The sequence below is a fragment of the Monodelphis domestica genome, chromosome 7 (genome assembly GCF_027887165.1).
Source record: "Monodelphis domestica isolate mMonDom1 chromosome 7, mMonDom1.pri, whole genome shotgun sequence".
Lineage (NCBI taxonomy): Eukaryota > Metazoa > Chordata > Mammalia > Didelphimorphia > Didelphidae > Monodelphis > Monodelphis domestica.
Genome location: NC_077233.1, coordinates 66,158,724 through 66,175,754, shown reverse-complemented (window position 1 = coordinate 66,175,754; position 17,031 = coordinate 66,158,724). Strand labels below are relative to the sequence as shown.

At 44.3% G+C, this 17,031-nt stretch overlaps 1 protein-coding gene across 1 annotated transcript in view; it reads left to right on the top strand.

Moving 5' to 3' along the window:
- The first annotated feature begins 11,021 nt into the window (after nt 1-11,021).
- WNT7A (Wnt family member 7A) overlaps nt 11,022-17,031 on the top strand; it is a 93,058-nt gene continuing 87,048 nt past the window's right edge. The window contains exons 1-2 of the mRNA XM_056804790.1: nt 11,022-12,803; nt 15,590-15,816. Coding sequence (XP_056660768.1) covers nt 12,733-12,803; nt 15,590-15,816 — 298 coding nt within the window. The 5' untranslated portion in view covers nt 11,022-12,732. The remainder of the gene's footprint in view (nt 12,804-15,589; nt 15,817-17,031) is intronic.

The window sequence follows — 17,031 nt, the reverse complement described above, 5'->3', positions numbered from 1 at the left end:
AACTCTAGGGCTTCTCAAAGAAGCTAAACTGCAACCAGATAAGACCACCAGGAGTAACCTGCAACAAAAGGCCTAAAACCATGCACTGGCTCTTTAAAGACATCAGGATTTGTTAGTCACTGAGCCTGGGTGGATCACCTGCTCATCAGACTCATGAAGTGTTTAGTATTTTAAATATTTGTGCAGACTTATGAGTATTTTGTGACTTTAGAACTTCTTTTGTAATAGAGGAAATAAATAGTTCTCCTATTTCTCAGTTTTGACTGATGAACACCTTTCTAGAAGGGTCCCCGCTGATGCCTTTTGGAGAGTTCTTAGATATGAGCCATCCTTCAACTTTATTTAAGGGATTTCCCCCTGCAGTTCTACTCTGAGTTGAGAGCACAATGAGCCATAGTCTGGGAAGAATCAAGAATTCCCTGTATTTGGGGTTAGGCTCCTCCATGACAGAACCTGGGTCTTCTTGAGACTTTTATAGGAAAGGAATATCTCCTGGTCCAAGGGATGGCATAGGCATATGTGAAGGTTATGTAGAGTGATGGGCAGACAAGGATACTAAGAGTTACCAGGCAAGGCCAGGCCTCATTTGAAAAGAAACTAGGGATTCTGGAAGGTGGAGGACAGGGTGGTGCAGGGCCTTCTGGGCAAGAGGGTCAGCCTGTGCAAAGATGTAGAAGGGGTGAATAGAGGGTCTTGGTGAGGAATGGATTGTCAGGACAGCAGAAATAATGAAGGAGAATGATAGCTAGAAGTAATAAGAAAATAATAAGACTAGAAGTACTTAGTATATAATGTTAATGTAGAGCACATGACCAGGCACTGTTGTTTAGTCATTTCTCGAGAGTCTGACATTTAGAATTTTCTTTGCAGAGATCTTGGAGCAGTTTGCCATTTCCTTCTCCAACTCATTCTACAGACGAGGAAACTGAGGCTAACAGAATTAAGTGACTTTCCCAGGGTCAGAGACCAGATTTGAACTCAGGAAGATCAGTCTTCTTGATTCCAGAATAGAGTGCCATCTACTGTGCCATCTAACTGCCCATGAACAGGCATAAGCCTAGACAATTCATAAAGATGAAAGGATGAAACCTGTGGGATGTAGATTATGTCTCCTCCATAGGAGACATTGATTGATTGAGTCTTATAAGCCAATTGGGTAGGATTGAATTGGGTCAGACTCTTTTAGATCCAAGTTGTAACCTGAAGTCTACAAGAAGAGGCTGACATATCTGCCAGAAGGTTGGAAAAAGCCAGAAAAGGGTGAGATCAAAGACCAGAGTGGAATTTGATCCCCAGGGAGTGAAAGCTATGAATTGACAAAGCCCTCTCATGGACACAGGGATAAACACTTACTAAATGTTTTACCCACTATCAGTCACTTCCAGCCAGTCACAGGAATGACAGCCAAGAAGAAGCTCTTGGCCTGGCTGCTACCTAACCTCAGGAAATAAGGAAACTCAGGTTGAGGAGGAGGTAAAGTCCAATATTCTAAAAAGAAAAGTGAGCAGGGCTTGGGTAAATGACTCCTGGAGAGAAAAGAAAGATCCTAGATAGCCTCAGAATCTTGGGGAGAAGAGATGCTAGGACTCCCTACCTCCTAGGAGATAGAGGATCAATAAAGGACAGAACCATAATATCAGGAGACAAATTTGCCCCACCCCACCATGAATTATTATGCAGGTGTAATAATAATAAAAATAGCTAGCATTTATTTACATTATGATTTAAGGTTTACATATCTTATTTGAGCTTCACAATGATCCTGAGAAATTGGTACTATTATTATTTTCATTTTGCAGATGAGAAAACTGAGTCAGAGAGATTCAGGGTCATGAAGTTAGTGTTTGAGGCAAGAGTTGAACTCAGGTCTTCCAAATCAAACAATTTATCCATTGAACCCCCTAGTTCATAGAGAAAAGAGTTTCTATTTTAACAAATCCAAGTGCCAAATACATTTTAGGGGAACCTAAACCCTTAGGTTTTTTTTCTTTTTACTTACTTTCTGTTTATTCACTGACAGGCTAGAAGATGTTTTAATCTCTATGAAATTGAAGAAATTCCCTTTCATTTCTAGGATTTGTTGTCCAGCAACCCAAGTTCATTTTCCTTCCAGGAAGAATCCAAATTGAAAGATGGTAGGATGACCTGAAGAACAGTATCAATTCCTGGGGAGCAGAGGTGGTAATGGAGGCAGGACTCTAATGGAGGCAGGGCTTGTCAAGAGGAGGAAGGTTAATTACTCAAATTTATAAAAAGCTAAACCAATTGCACAAAAAATAAAGCCATTCTCCAATTGATAAATGGGCAAGGGACATGAATAGATGATTTTCAGATAAAGAAATCAAAATTATTAATAAGCACATGAAAAAGTGCTCTAAATCTCTGATAATCAGAGAGATGTAAATCAAAACAACTCTGAGGTATCACCTCATACCTAGCAGATTGTCTAACATGACAGCAAAGGAAAGTAATGAATGCTGGAGGGGGTATGGCAATGTTGGGACATTAATGCATTGCTGGTGGAGTTGTGAATTGATCCAACCATTCTGGAGGGCAATTTGGAACTATGCCCAAAGGGTGCTAAAAGACTGTCTGCCCTCTGATCCAGTCATAGCACTGCTGGGTTTGTACCCCAAAGAGATAATAAAGAAAAAGACATGTACAAGAATATTCATAGCTGCACTCTTTGTGGTAGCAAAAAACTGGAAAACGAGGGGATGCCCATCAATTGGGGAATGGCTGAACAAATTGTGGTATATGTTGGTGATGGAATACTATTGTGCTCAAAGGAATAATAAAGTGGAAGAATTTCATGGGGACTGGAACAACCTCCAGGAAGTGATGCAGAGTGAGAGGAGCAGAACCAAGAAAACATTGTACACAGAGACTGATACACTGTGGTACAATCGAATGTAATGAACTTCTCCATTAGTGGCAAAGCAGTGATCCTGAACAACTTGGAGGGTTCTACGAGAAAGAACACTATCCACATCCAAAGGAAAAACTGTGGGAGTAGAAACACAGAAGAAAAACAACTGCTTGAATACATGGGTCGAGGGGATATGATTGGGGATGTAGACTCTAAAATGAACATCCCAGCGCAAACATCAACATCTTGGAAATAGGTATAAGTGTGTCTAAGATTATATAAATAAGCATTAGAACCCAGTAGTAAGTTCCGAGGCAATACTTACACTGTCCCAAGTAACCCCAGGGTGCAAGTTCAATAAATAAATAAGATTCTTCTGGTTATCTTAGACCTCTTCATCCCACATTCTTTACATCTTCTTATAGAAACTTTCCTCCAAAAGATATTGTATCTCTGGGTACCTTCTCCATTACTTGGTACTCCTCATTGTTCTAGATCCAAAGGACCAGAAGGAGGAGGAGGAGGAGGTATATCCCTTGACTCTCATTTCTACTTCCATCCCCTTCCTTTGCTGATATCATTCAGAATCCCTTCTTCCTTTGAGACTTATTCCACTTGCCTTTATCACTCTACTTAGATCCTGTTTGCAGTTATGTACTAGTCTTTAGGTCAGTCCTTTCTGCTTTTGCCTTGGGCATTTCAATATGCATTTTAATGCCAGCTCAAGTATCTTGAGTTTCTCAGCTGTCATCTACACCATAACCATCAGCCATCTTCAGGGATGACATATTTTACTATCACCCATAAGTGTTATACCTCCAGAATGCTGAATTATAAAGTTTTTCCTTACCATGAAATCATGCTCTTCCATTTATCTCTATGCTTTACTCCTCCTGACTTTATTCTTTATTTGCACCTTGATTCTCACCCCTATTACATCTTCTAGTCCTTCACCCCTACTCTGGTCTTCCTTTCTATCCTTCCCAATCTCAACTCTGAGACTGATCACTTCCAACTGTACACTGTACTCTACTTTTCAGTCCTTGGCACCTCATTCTATCACCTCTTATATCCTAACAAACCCCAGACCTGGGTTATTCCAATTATCCATCATTTGTTCTCTTGTATGCTTACTGCTAAATGACTGGAGGAAATCCCATAGCCATGCCACCACAAATTTATGCAATCTAACCTTAACTCAACATTCACAACTGCATGGCAATGCTTTTTATTCTCCCACAGTTGCATCTTTATCTAATTTTAAACAGTTATTCCAACTTGGTCTAACCACATGACCACTCTGTCTTTCAGCAGAGAACCTTACTTCTTATTTAATTAGAAAATAGAGGACATCTATCATAGGCTTCCTAATCTCCCCCTTTCCATACCCCAAAGTCCCTCAACATCATCTAAAAATCCATGCCTCTGCTCCAATCTCTGCAAAGAATTATCTCTTCTGTTTTGGAGAAAGAGATTGCAAGCCACTCGAGTATCTTTGCCAAGAAAACCTTAAATGAGATTACAAAGATCCTACACAACTGAAAAGCCTCAACAACAAAATCTCTTCTGTTCACAAAGCCAACTCTTCTATTTGTCTCCTCAATGCTATCCTTTCCTGTTTCCTCTGAGAGTTTGTCTCTTAGAACTATATGCTATCCTCTTCCATTCTTCAGTCTTTTTCTGAATCCTTTCCTGAGCTACTAACTATTCTCAAAAAATCCCTTGATTTGTTGGTCTCAGATATCTCCTAGCTGTGTGACCCTGGGCAAGTCATTTAACCTCAATTGCCTAGCCCTTACCACTCTTTTGCCTTAGAATTGATATGGATTCTAAAGGCAAAAAGTAAGGGTTAAAAAAATACCCTGATTTGACTTTAACATCCATTCAAATTATTGTTCTGTATTATTCTGCTTTTTTCATAAGCTTTCCCCAAAAGTCTCTCTGTTTCCCCTCCTAATCACTTTTCAGCACCTTGTACTCTGGCTTCTAGCTTAATCACTTCCCTTGAGCTACAATATTAATCATTCAATTGACTTTATTTAACTTTTATAAGAGCATATTTATTAAAAAGGGATAAATAAGATCAGTAATATAAAAACATCATCCCTTTGAACATACACAAAGTCCCTGAGGATAGTGACCAAGACTTAAGATACAGATATAGCCAGGTACACTGCTAAAGAACATACCTCTTGTATCCTGGGCGGACCATTTTTACCTGTTTGTAGTGCTTATGAAGCCCCCTTTGGGTGGATTTCTCTTTTTGATTCAAGGATCATTGCTGTAGCTGGTACTTTTCTCTGTCTTGTCTCTGAAGCTGCTGCCATCTTCAGGTGAACTCTTTGCAGGTACTTTTCCTGCCATTGTCCACTGATTGCTACCATAGACTTTGCTACCATCTATACTTTACAGCAGTGGTTCTCAACCTTTCTAATGCCGTGACCCTGCAATACAGTTCCTCATGCTGCGGTGATCCCAAACCAAAAAATTATTTTGGTGGCTACTTCAAAACTGTAATTTTGCTACAGTTATGATTCGGAATGTAAATACCTGATATGCATCATGTATTCTCATTGCTACAAATCAAACATAATTTAAACATAGTGATTAATCACAAAAACAATATTTAATTATCTGTTGAGAAATATTAATCCAGCAGGAGGCAGCCTGAGCGCTGGGGCGGGAGGTAAGTCCTGCCTGGGGAGGGGGTCTGCAGACGCTGCCTTCTTCTTCCTGTTGTCTCCCTCCAGCTCAAATTGAGGATTCACTTTGCTGGGGTTACTCAGCTCTGTTATCCTCTCCAGGAGTTATCCACTCCAGGACTCGTTCTTAACCCCTCTGGAGCCAGTGCCCTGGTACTCTCCCTGGGTCTCTGTTTGAGTCCAGTCTCCAGGCAACAGGGTAAATCCATCGCCCCTCATAGGGGAAGGACTGCTGATAGGTAACTAATATTAGTACAATGTGCTGGCAGCAGGGTCCCTGTTCTTTCTGAGATCTTGCTGTAAAGTAGTGCAATTTCTCAGCAGCTAAAGCCATCGGAAATATGTATTTTCCAATGGCTTTAGGCGACCCCTGTGTTTTGGTCATTTGACCCCCCTGCTGGGGTCACGACCCACAGGTTGAGAACCTCTGCTTTACAGTACATATATGGGAGGGGCTTTGGGAGAAGAGGTCCTACCTATCCATTTGTCTGCAAATTGAGTTCTGGCTCAGTACCTCCTGATTAATCAATTTCTATGGATCTTCTATTGGCAGGTAAGGGGCACAGTGGATACAGTGCTGAACCTGGGATCAAGATTTGAGTTCAGATCCAGTCTCAGACATTCACTAGCTGTGTGACCCTCAGCAAATCACTTAGCCTCCATTTGCCTCAGTTTCTTTATTTGTAAAATAGGGATAGTAATAGGACCAAATGATATGACATTTGTAAAGTGCTTAGCATAGGGTTTGCCACATAGCAGGTGCTACAAAATGCTAGCTATTATTATTATTATTATTATCATTAGGGCTACTAGGTGATACAGTGGCTAGAGTGCCTGACCTGGAGTAAGAAAGATTCATCAGGAACCTGGATTCAGGAAGACCTGAGTTCAAATCCAGTCCTAAACACTAGCTATGCAACTCTGAGCAAAATACTTAATTTTGTTTGCTTCAGCTTCCTCATTTGTAAAATGAGCTGGAAAAGGAAATGGCAAACCACCTCAGTATTTTTGCTAAGAAATCTCCAAACGCAGTCAGTCACAAAGAGTTAGACATGACTGAAGTTATTATTAACTATAGCCAACCAGAAAATTCTCCAGTACATAGCATTATCTTCCTTATTCTTCCCACTCTCCTCTCCAGATTCATCAAGTCTTTAGTTTCAATTAAAAAAAAAACACATCCCTTACCTTCTGCCTCAGAGCCTATACTAAGTATTAGTTCCAAGGCAGAAGAGTGGTAAGGGCTAAGACATTGGGGTTAAGTGACTTGTCCAGGGTCACACAGCTAGGAAGTATCTGAGGGTAGATTTGAACCCAGGATCTCCCATCTCTAGGCATGGCTTTCTATCCACTGAGTCCCCTAGTTACCCCCTGAGTTGGATTGGAAGCAGACTGGGAAATATCTGCATATATTCTCTATAACCCACCAGAAATGGCAAATCCTAGCATGTTCTAATGACAGGGCCCTTAGTGGTCATTCTTCCCATTACACATACAAAGTCAATAATCATTAATTAAATGCTTAGCATATGTCAGGCACTATTTTAAGGCCTGGGGATACAAGGAAAAGTAGAAGACAGTCCATGCTGCCAAAGAATTCACATTCTAACGAGGGAGACAACATATAAATATGTAGGCTCACAAAAAATATAGACAAAATGGTTGAAAGGCAGTAGGGGAAGGCATTAGCAGCTGAGGGTGGGAACCAGGAAAGGCCTCCTGCAGAAGGCTGAGATTTGATTTGTCTTGAAGGAAGCCAGGAAACTAAGATACAGAGATGAGGGGGCAAAGCATTCTAGGTAAAGGGTCCACCAGTACAAAGTATGGAAATGAGATAGGCTGTCGAATTTGAGGACCTGCAAGGAGGCCATTAATGCTGGATCACAGAGTAGGTGGAGGGTAGTGAATTATATGAAGACAAGAAAGGAAGACAGGAAGGGGCCAGGTTATGAAGGCCTTTAAATGCCAAACAGATTTGATTCTGCAGGTAAAAAGGACCTACTGGAGTTCAATGGAGTAAGTGGAGGAGGGGAGTGGAATGGCCAAATTGATGCTTTAGGAAAATCATCTTGGTTGCCGAGTGGGTTGAATTAGAGGTGAAAGAAATGTGAGGCAGGTATATATATATATATATATATATATATATATATATATATATATATATTTCATATATATATATTCACATATATATGTTGCAATAATTCAGGTGAGAGTGATAAGATAACTAAGATGTTATTAGGTGAGAGATGAGTAGGAAGACAAGATTTAGCAATGGATTGAAAATGTGATGCAAATGAGAGTGAAGAGTCAAGGAGGATACTAAAGCTACAATATTGAGTGACTAGGAGGATGCTGGTGCCCTTGATAGAAAAAGGGAGTTTTGGAAGAAGGGAAGATTTTGTGGGGAAGATAGTGAGTTTTGTTTTAGATTTGTTAAGTGTGAGATGCTTAGAGGATGTCCAAAAGGCAATCAATGATGCAGAACTCTCAGGAGAGAGGCTAGGGCTAGATATATAAATCTGGGGATCATCTGTGAGATGATAATTGAACTCATGGGAGCTGATGAGGTCACCAAGTAGAGCATAGAGAACAAGAAGACAGAGAGCTGGGGGAATCCCTACAGTGGGCGTTTGTGGCATAGATAAAGAATCAGCTAAGGAGACAGAATAAGTGGTTGGCCAGACAGGAGAAGACCCAAGAGAGTAGTGTCACAAATACCTAGAGGGCAGAGTCTTTAGGAGATGATCAATAACATTAAATTCCACAAAGAATACAAATTTAACCAGATCACTCCCCTGTTCAGAAAGTTTCCTCAGTTCCCTATTCCCTCTAGGACAAAATTCTCAACTTGGCATTCAAGTGTTCTACATTTTGATTCTTACCTACCTTTCCAGTCTTCTTCCATAGTACTTTCCTTTCTACACTTGACATTCCATCAAAACTGGTGGGTTCACTGTTCTGATTTAGTATTCTATCCCTACTCTCCCTTTTAACCTATATAAGCCCAGAATGCACCTCATTCTGATCTTTGCATCCTCTGTATTTCTGAATAGAAAATTTCCTTCTGACTTTTAACAAGACCTTTGATTTCTTTAGGGCAAGGATCACCAGGAATTCAGAGGCAATTAATCTATACTCATTTTTTATAGAGACTTGCTTATGATCAGACAACTAGTATGTGTCAGAGGCAAGACTTGAACTCAGGTCTACCTGATTTTAAGGCTAGTCCTCTACCTGATAAAGTTGATTCTTTTTCCCTGGTCTCCTTGAAGTTTCATCTATCATGCTATCTCCTATAGAAAGCCTTTTCTGACACTGTCCCTCTCTTTGGTATTGCTTTCCTTTCTCAAATAATCAGGAATTGTCTATCGTTTTCCATGTTTCATATCCTTCAGTAGATTGTATGCTTCTTGAAATCAGAATTTTTTTTTTGTCTTTATAAATCTAGCATCTAGTAAAGTACCTTGAACCACTGAAGTCCTTAGTGAATATTTGTTGGATTTTTGTTGGAAGATTGCATTATTCTCCAGGCTCCAATTTTCAGATATCTTTAATTTCTCCTTATCTCTCACTCATCTTTCTCACTTACCTTCCACATCTTCATCAAATGCTGTTTATCTTCACATCTTCCACATCCAGTCCTTTCCTTCCTTTCACTGTCACCACTCTCAGACTCACATCACCTGTTTAGTCAAAAAACCTTCTAACTGGTTCCTCTGACTCCATTTACTACAGGCCTTCTGAATCTTTCTGAAGTCTAACTCTTGACAATGTTACTTCCAAGTTTGAAAATCTTTAGTTTTCTCTATTGTTTCTAGGATAAAATTTGTCCAGGAAAGGTTACAGATCTTCATCTTTGGGAATGGAATCCTTCAAAAACTTGTCTAGATCTTTTTTTTTAAAATTGTCAGGAAGACTTTAATACAAAATGTAACTGCTAAATTTAATTATTTTACCTAGATCATCTCCCCAAACACAGCTATAAACTAGGACTTTGGGGGGGGGGGAACAGCTGATAAACATAGTAACATGCCTAAGAAGTGACAGATTTTGCATAGGGATCACTTACAGATTTTTAACTACTCCTCAGATAAAGGGCCCTTAAACAGAACTTGTGGGAAGCTAGACTTTTATTTCCCTTTCCTCATATTTTCCTATGTGGTAATCAATCAATAAGAATTCATTTAGCCTTGTATCAGGCACAACACTAGGCACTGAAGATACAATGCCAAAATGAAAGTCATTTTCAGGAAGCTTTCAATCTATCCAAGAAGATAAATACATTTCCTGGTACACACCCACAACTTTTTTTGGGGGGGAGGGGAGGAGTTAAGACTCCAGCAGCTTGGGGTTTTAGGAAAGATGCAGGTTTTAATCCACCATCTACCATTAAATATCTGTGTAATTTTGGGCAAATAATTTTTATTTTTTTAAGCCTTGCTTTCTTTATTTGTAAAATGAAAGGGTTAGAATAAATGATCTCCAAGCTCATAGAGTCAAATGAACTTTCTGGTGTAATTTTAGAGGCAGTAAGTGGAAGAGGCAGAATCAGAACCCAAATCTCTGGGTCCTATTTCTAGCCTATTTCCATTGTACCATGCCAGGGATCACTATCATATTTTTTTATGGCTTAAGTTTTACAAAATTTCCCCTCCAAGTGGTCTGGTATGGTTAACATGTCAGTGGTATTCCCAATTTACAGATGAAGAAACTGAGGATTCAGTTGAGTAACATGTAAAAAAGCCTAGTTCAAGTCAGAGCCAGGATTAAAATGGAGATGTTTTGATTACTAGTCCCAGTTTCCCTCCTATTTACAAACTTCTGTCTGAAGGGATGGATTTCTCCTGTCCTCCTTATGCCTCTGGCGGGGCTGTCTCTCTGCACCTGCCACACTAGAAGGGCTTGGACCAGATTTGGCCTCCTCCACCTGTCTGTCCTCTCAACAGCAGGAACTTTTTACGACAAACACAGAGCACCACTTCTTCATTGCCGCCAGGTGGCGCAGCGAATGCTAGCTGGTTCTGCTCCCAAGGGGCTCCATCCAGGTGGATTGACAGTCCTGGCCCAGTCTGCCTAGTCCCAAACCCGGCCTTGCAGCCTGCTCCCTCTCCAGCTGTTCAGGGAACCGAGGCCAGGTTGGCTGTAAGAGTGATCGAGGCAGGACTAGCCATGCCATTCTTCTCAGCAGAGAATCCTTCGCAAGCGAATGGGAAAGATTCCACTCATTCTTTACAGAGCGTTGCCTCTCTACCCTGGACAATGTGTGGAGCCAGGGTCCCCCCCACCCATGGCTACGGGCTAGTCCTGAAGCCCAGCGAGAATGCCAAGCTGATGTTTGAGTGTGTGTGTGTATGTGTGTGCGCAGGCGAGAGGTGGGGGGAGGAGTATGGCTACTGATTTATTTTTTAGCTTTTAAAAAATATATTATTTCCTTTTTTAGGAATAACACCAGGAGCAGAGTCCTGATTCCGGGCCCCACCCCCGTTATCACGGCAGTTCCCTCCCCGGCCCCCAGTGAGGCCACGAGCCTCTGGGCGGGGGCGGATAAAAGGCCGGGTGCGGCCGGGATGCTGGGCACCGTCCCCCAGGAACGAATGCCAGATCCGTGTAGGGCTCTCCGTGCCAAAGACCACGGCTTTGGCCCGACGGCCGGAGAGGGGGCCGGCCGAGGCCAGAGTTGTTGCTGACGCCTCCTGGTTCGGGATAGCTGCTGGGCTGGCGCGCTCTACACACCTTGTCTGGGGCCGCAGGGCTTCCCAGCTTGGAGGGAGGAGGGACAACAGGGGAGATAGCGAGCCAGTAAGTCTTGGGGAGCAGCCTGGGTGCGTCTGCGTGGCTATCTGGGTTCCAGACCCCAGCACAGCATTCAAAGCCCGGCCCCCTCTGCCAGGTGAGCCCCCCTCCAGCCCCGCACTGACAGCGGGGGCCGGCAGGCACTTCGGCGGACTTAGGGGCTTTATCGCAGGGAGCCCGGTGCAGGGGTAGCTTGAGGTTAGGGGAGAAACCTCTGGCCTCCGAGAGTCTTCTGGACCCTGGAGGGCTCCGGATCAAAAGAAGGTGTAGACGGCTGGAGAGCGCCGCCGGAGGTGCGGCAGTTCCTAGTGGAAAGGTAGCGCCCGGGCGCAGCGCGTATTGAGCCCGGGCGGTCGGATTGCGCAGCAAGCAAGGGGAGTGCGCGAGCTTGCGCGCGCGCGCGGGAAGGCTGAATTCCCTCTCCCCTCTGTACCCCCCCCCCCAAAAGCTTTCCCTCTTCCCTCCCCCTCGAGAGGCCAGGACCCGTAGGTTATCCTATACTGAGGAGGGGAGCCTAGGAGGGTTGGGGATCGGGAGGCGGATCGTGCGGCCCCGGCAGGTGATAGAGAGCGAGTTCTCACGCCCCCTCCTCCCCGCCCCCTCAGACACACACGCGCGCACACACACACACACGCACACATACAGCCCTCCTCCTCTCCCGGCCCCCACCGTCTCTCCCCCACTCCCGCCCCCTTCTTCTTTTTTTTTTTTTTAAGCAGCACCCTACCCCCACCCCACCCCCACCTTCCCGGAGAACACGCCCCGAGTATTTGGAAGAGAAGAGGCAGATAGTAGCAGTAGCATTGAACCTGAGGGGCTCTGGCTGTGCGCAAACCTGCCGCTCGAGGAGCGACGGGCGACAGACGACAGACGAGGCGAGAAAGCCGGAATAAAAGAAAAAGAGAGCGAGGGGGGAGCGACGGCGAGGCTGGGAGAAGGAGGGAGCCAGGGAGACAGACATCGAGAACCCGGGAGATCAGACAGACGCACACGCACACACACACTCTCTTTCTCACACACACCGATACGGACCCTTAGCCAGCGAGCGCGGGAGAGAAGGCCAGTCTAGAGCCAGACGGACCGACGCCCCGAGACGACCCCCTGACCCCACCCCCCACTGCACCCCGGAGACCCCAGGGCGGGATATGGTGATTGTCTCCACTGCCTCTCGGGATTTACAAAGACAGCTCCGCCTGCTCTGGGCTCCTGCTCCAGCTCCTGCCCCTAGCCCCCGGGGCCCAGTCCCCCGCGTCACCAGGGGGGGCTCAGCCCCGTGGGGGGCCACCCTGGCCCGAGACTGAGCCCCAAACTCCAGCCCCCTCCCCATCTAGTGCATGTGGAGCTGAGCGCTGCCGGCCAGCGGGGAATATGAACCGGAAAGCAAGGCGCTGGATTTGCCCCATCTTCCTGAGCCTGGGCATCGTCTACATCAAAATTGGGTAAGACGCTTTGGAGGGCTGGGCAGGGTTGGTCTGGGCTGGGGTGCACAGTCCAGGACTGGGACCCGCGAGCATGGGGATCCCAGCCCTTAGGCTCTCTCTGGAGCTCTTTGTCCCTTCTCCAGCCCGCGCCAGCTCCTGCCTCTCTCGGAAAGTTTGCGGTGCAGACAGGGAGAGAGAGGTTGCGCTAGGTAGACCTGGGGGCGGCAAACTTCCCTGTCCTGGACTCTGGGCACTGGAGCCTGGAGCGGTGGCGAGAAGCAGCGGCGAGCCAGACAGGAGAGGCGTAGGGATGGAGATCAGAGCGCGCTCACGTCACCAGATCCACCTAGACCCCCAGATACAGAGACACAGACACACACAGACACGGAGGGAGACACTCAGACACAAAGCGAGATCCAGTCCTCGGACACTCAGAGACACAGACATCCAGAGGTATTGACTCAGTCACACAGAGTACCCCAGAGTACGCTAGCACTCTAGTCAGCCAGCCAGCCACCCATTAGATAGATACACCCGGTACAAGTTCACCCACACAGGTAGTCACGCATACATCACACACTCTTATCAGACAGATGACCACCCCAATCCTACACAGTTTGGAATCTGGCGCCTTCTTGCAGCCTCAGCCCGATCCGCCTTCATAGTCTAGCTAGCTATCCCCATTCCTAGGCAGCCCAATTTTCTCTATGCCTTTGGGAGCAGATTCCGGGTTCTGGGTTGGGGGGGGGCGGGGCATAGGTCGAGGGCAAGTCGGATGGACCTGGGGAGTGGGAGAAAGGTCCCACAAGTCCTCTACCTTCTCTCCATTCGAGGCACCTCCTTTATTGCCCAGTAGAAGAAGCCTTCTCCATTCCCCGGACTCCCATTACCCCCCTCCCAGTGTCCACCACCAGCGACCTTCCAAACTAACCTCTCAGTCCCTGCAGGACCCCAGGTCCCTGTGCAGGTGCTGCCCTGGGCTCACTGGGTACGAATCGAACACATTCCCCCTTCTGTTCTCCGCCCCACCCCCCTCCCCAGCACAGACCCGGGGCAGGGCGGCGCAGTACAGCTGGGGTGGGGGCAGGGGCAGGCAGCCTAGGCCGCTGCCGTTTGTTTTTCCGATTCTTAAAAAAAAAAATAACCGTATTGATTTCTTTTCCCGCTCCCCCCTCCCCCCCATTTCCATTTTCTCCTTCACACATGCCGGCCTATCACCCTCATTTAGCAATCAGGAAGCAGGGGCACTTTGAGGAATGGACCATTTGCTCTTTATCTTCCTTTTCATTTGAAATGGGGGCCAAAAAAAAAAAGGAAAGGAAAGAATCTCCCACTCTGTCCAGGTTGACCCCAGTGCTTTCCTTCTGTGATCAGGATTAGAGTCTGACCCAAACCTCCTGGAGTCTCAGGTTGTGCCTGACTAAGGGACAGAGGATTGGCAATGGGGTGGGTTCATTGAGAAAAGGAGGGGGGGGATGGGGGAGGAGCACTTTCAGTTTTCCTGGAGTCTATGTACCCCTTGGCGTGGGGAACTGCTTCAATCTGCTCTATAATGTGCAGGAGGCTTTCAACCATAGCCCCACTCATTGGTGCCACTGTGGAAAGGGCACTGGATCAAATGAAAATCAGGAGACTTAAAAGTGCTCTAATGGTGTCTCTGATGCTTCCTAGCTTTTTGACCCAGGACAAATCACTGAGGGAGGTTCCATGATTTGCCCAAAGTTAGCTGGGGCAGCAGTAAGGACCAGAGATCAACTTTGAATCCAAGTCCCCCCAATCAATGCTCTTTCTACTTCATGAAAAAAGATGAAGGGATTGGTCTAAGTTACTGTTACAATTATAAGGTGTTAAGTTCTTTTTGGAAATGTGTGGATTTCTTTTAAATTATCATTACTCTTACTTTTATGACTCACCTAAGCCATATGTTAACTCATTATAGGAGTCCTAACCTTTTGAGCAGTTACTATACTATATTATCAATATGGAAATCTCCCATTAATGCAGTTGATGTCTAAATATTCCCTTCTGAATTATGGTCCGAATGCCATCATAGAGTTATGGCATGTAATCTAGAGCTTTAAAGGAAATTAAATATGATTTAGACCAAACTTTTCTTCCTCCAGATGAGAAACTGATCCCAGAGAGGTTGAATGCCTTGAACAAAGTCATGTCTATTAAGTGTCCTAATGTCTTCTGATTTCCAATTCATGCTGTCTCTACCATCATTTTCTTTAGTTCATACTAACCATAGTTATGGGCTTATTGGCTAATTGCTTTAAATAATGAACCCATTCCATAGGTTATTATTACTGGTATATTCAATTTTAAGAAAACTCATATACAAATTCAAATTTACACATTATAACTGAGGGAAGTGATTTTTTAAATCATAAGCAATAGCCTTAAATTAAAAAACAATTCCATTTAGAAAAAAGTAACTTTCGTGAATTTGTAGAAAACCTTTTATTGTACAAAGCAAGGTTTACCTGTATTGCCATCTGTTTATAACTAATGCATAATTGTTTTATTGTTATTGGGCATATTGTCATTATCAGTTTTACAACTGTTCTAGAATCCTTCTTTAAGCTTTGGGTTCAAATAGATTATTTTGAATTGTTATCCTCTTGAACTATGCACTTGAAATGAGTGAGGAAGATATTTGGCTGAGATAAAGTTGTAGCCTCCGTTGTTAAAAAACAAAGCTTGGAGTCAGTGTTTGCCCTAGAGGGTGGGCCTGATCTGACCCTGACCCCACAAACTGCTCCTTGCCTTGATGGCCAGTCTGTTTCTTTCTTCCTTTGCAGGGGCTTCTCCTCTGTGGTGGCTCTTGGGGCCAGCATCATCTGTAACAAGATCCCAGGGCTAGCTCCCAGACAGAGGGCAATCTGTCAGAGCCGACCTGACGCTATCATCGTGATCGGAGAAGGGTCTCAAATGGGAATCAACGAGTGTCAATTTCAGTTCCGAAATGGTCGTTGGAACTGCTCAGCCCTGGGAGAGAGGACGGTCTTTGGGAAAGAGCTGAAAGTGGGTATGTTACCTCTTCCTTGTTTACTACAGAGCTCGAAAGAATCTCAGGGCCACCAGAGTGGCAGGCAAGACTTTGAGCTTTCTTCATGAGGAAACTATTGTCTCCATCCTTCTTGATTATTACTTCATGCCCTTCCTTCCCCTGTGCAAATTCAAAAACATTTTTAACCCATACCTTCTGTTTTAGAATGGATTTTATCATCTCCAAAGCAGAAGAGTGATAAGATGTAGGCAACTGGGGTTAAGTGACTTGCCCAGGGTCACACAACTAGGAAGCATTTGAATCCTCACCTGGTTCTCCATCCACTGAGTCACCTGGATGCCTCTGGAAATTCAGTTTTGAAAATATTTTTCTTTAAAAAGTCCGAGCTTCAAATATTTTTAATTGAGATGAAAACTCTCTCTCTCTCTCTCTCTCTCTCTCTCTCTCTCTCTCTCTCTCTCTCTCTCTCTCTCTCTCTCTCTCCCTCTCCTCCTTTCCCCTTGTTTAGATATTTTGTTTCTAGAACAATCAATGAAAAAATGTGGGGGTCAGTGGTAAAGAAATATACAGTTGATGCTAATATTTGTCCAAATAGCAGACCCAGAGAAGTAACGAGTCCATGTGGATTTAATGTGGTGGCTTCTTTTTGACTTGGAAGCACCTGAGTCAAGGGAGGCAGAAAAAGGTGTACTATTCTGTGTATGATTTTGATCCTGACTCCTTGTCAATAAGGAAGCAGTCATTTCTCTTTTGGGCCTTGCTATTCAGATGGGCTGTTTATGACAGTCATGGATCACACTTCCCCAGCTAACCATTGGTAGCAGTGCTTTACTTGGGATATTACCTAATACTTTCAAGATTTATTTCACTCTTTTGTTCTTGTTGAATCCTCACAAACTTCTTGTGGTAAGATCAACAGGGCAGGGATTAATATTCATTTTACAAATAGGGAAAGGGAAGTTCTGAGAAGTAAACAGACCTGTGGCCAAGCCAAAGTCATACAGTAGCAAAGTTGGGACTAGAACTAGGTCTTCTTTTATTTTATTGCATTTTTTCTATTTCTATCTTTCTTATGGAAGTAAATGGACTGCTTGGAGGGGTTGCCTTTTGTTTTTGTGTCACAGGTCAAGATTTGTGGGGCAGAAATACTCTCAAGAAAAAGGGAAAATCATCAGAGTTAAGAATGATATTAGAAATATGTCAGGGGGAAGTGAAATGGCTCAGTGGATTGAG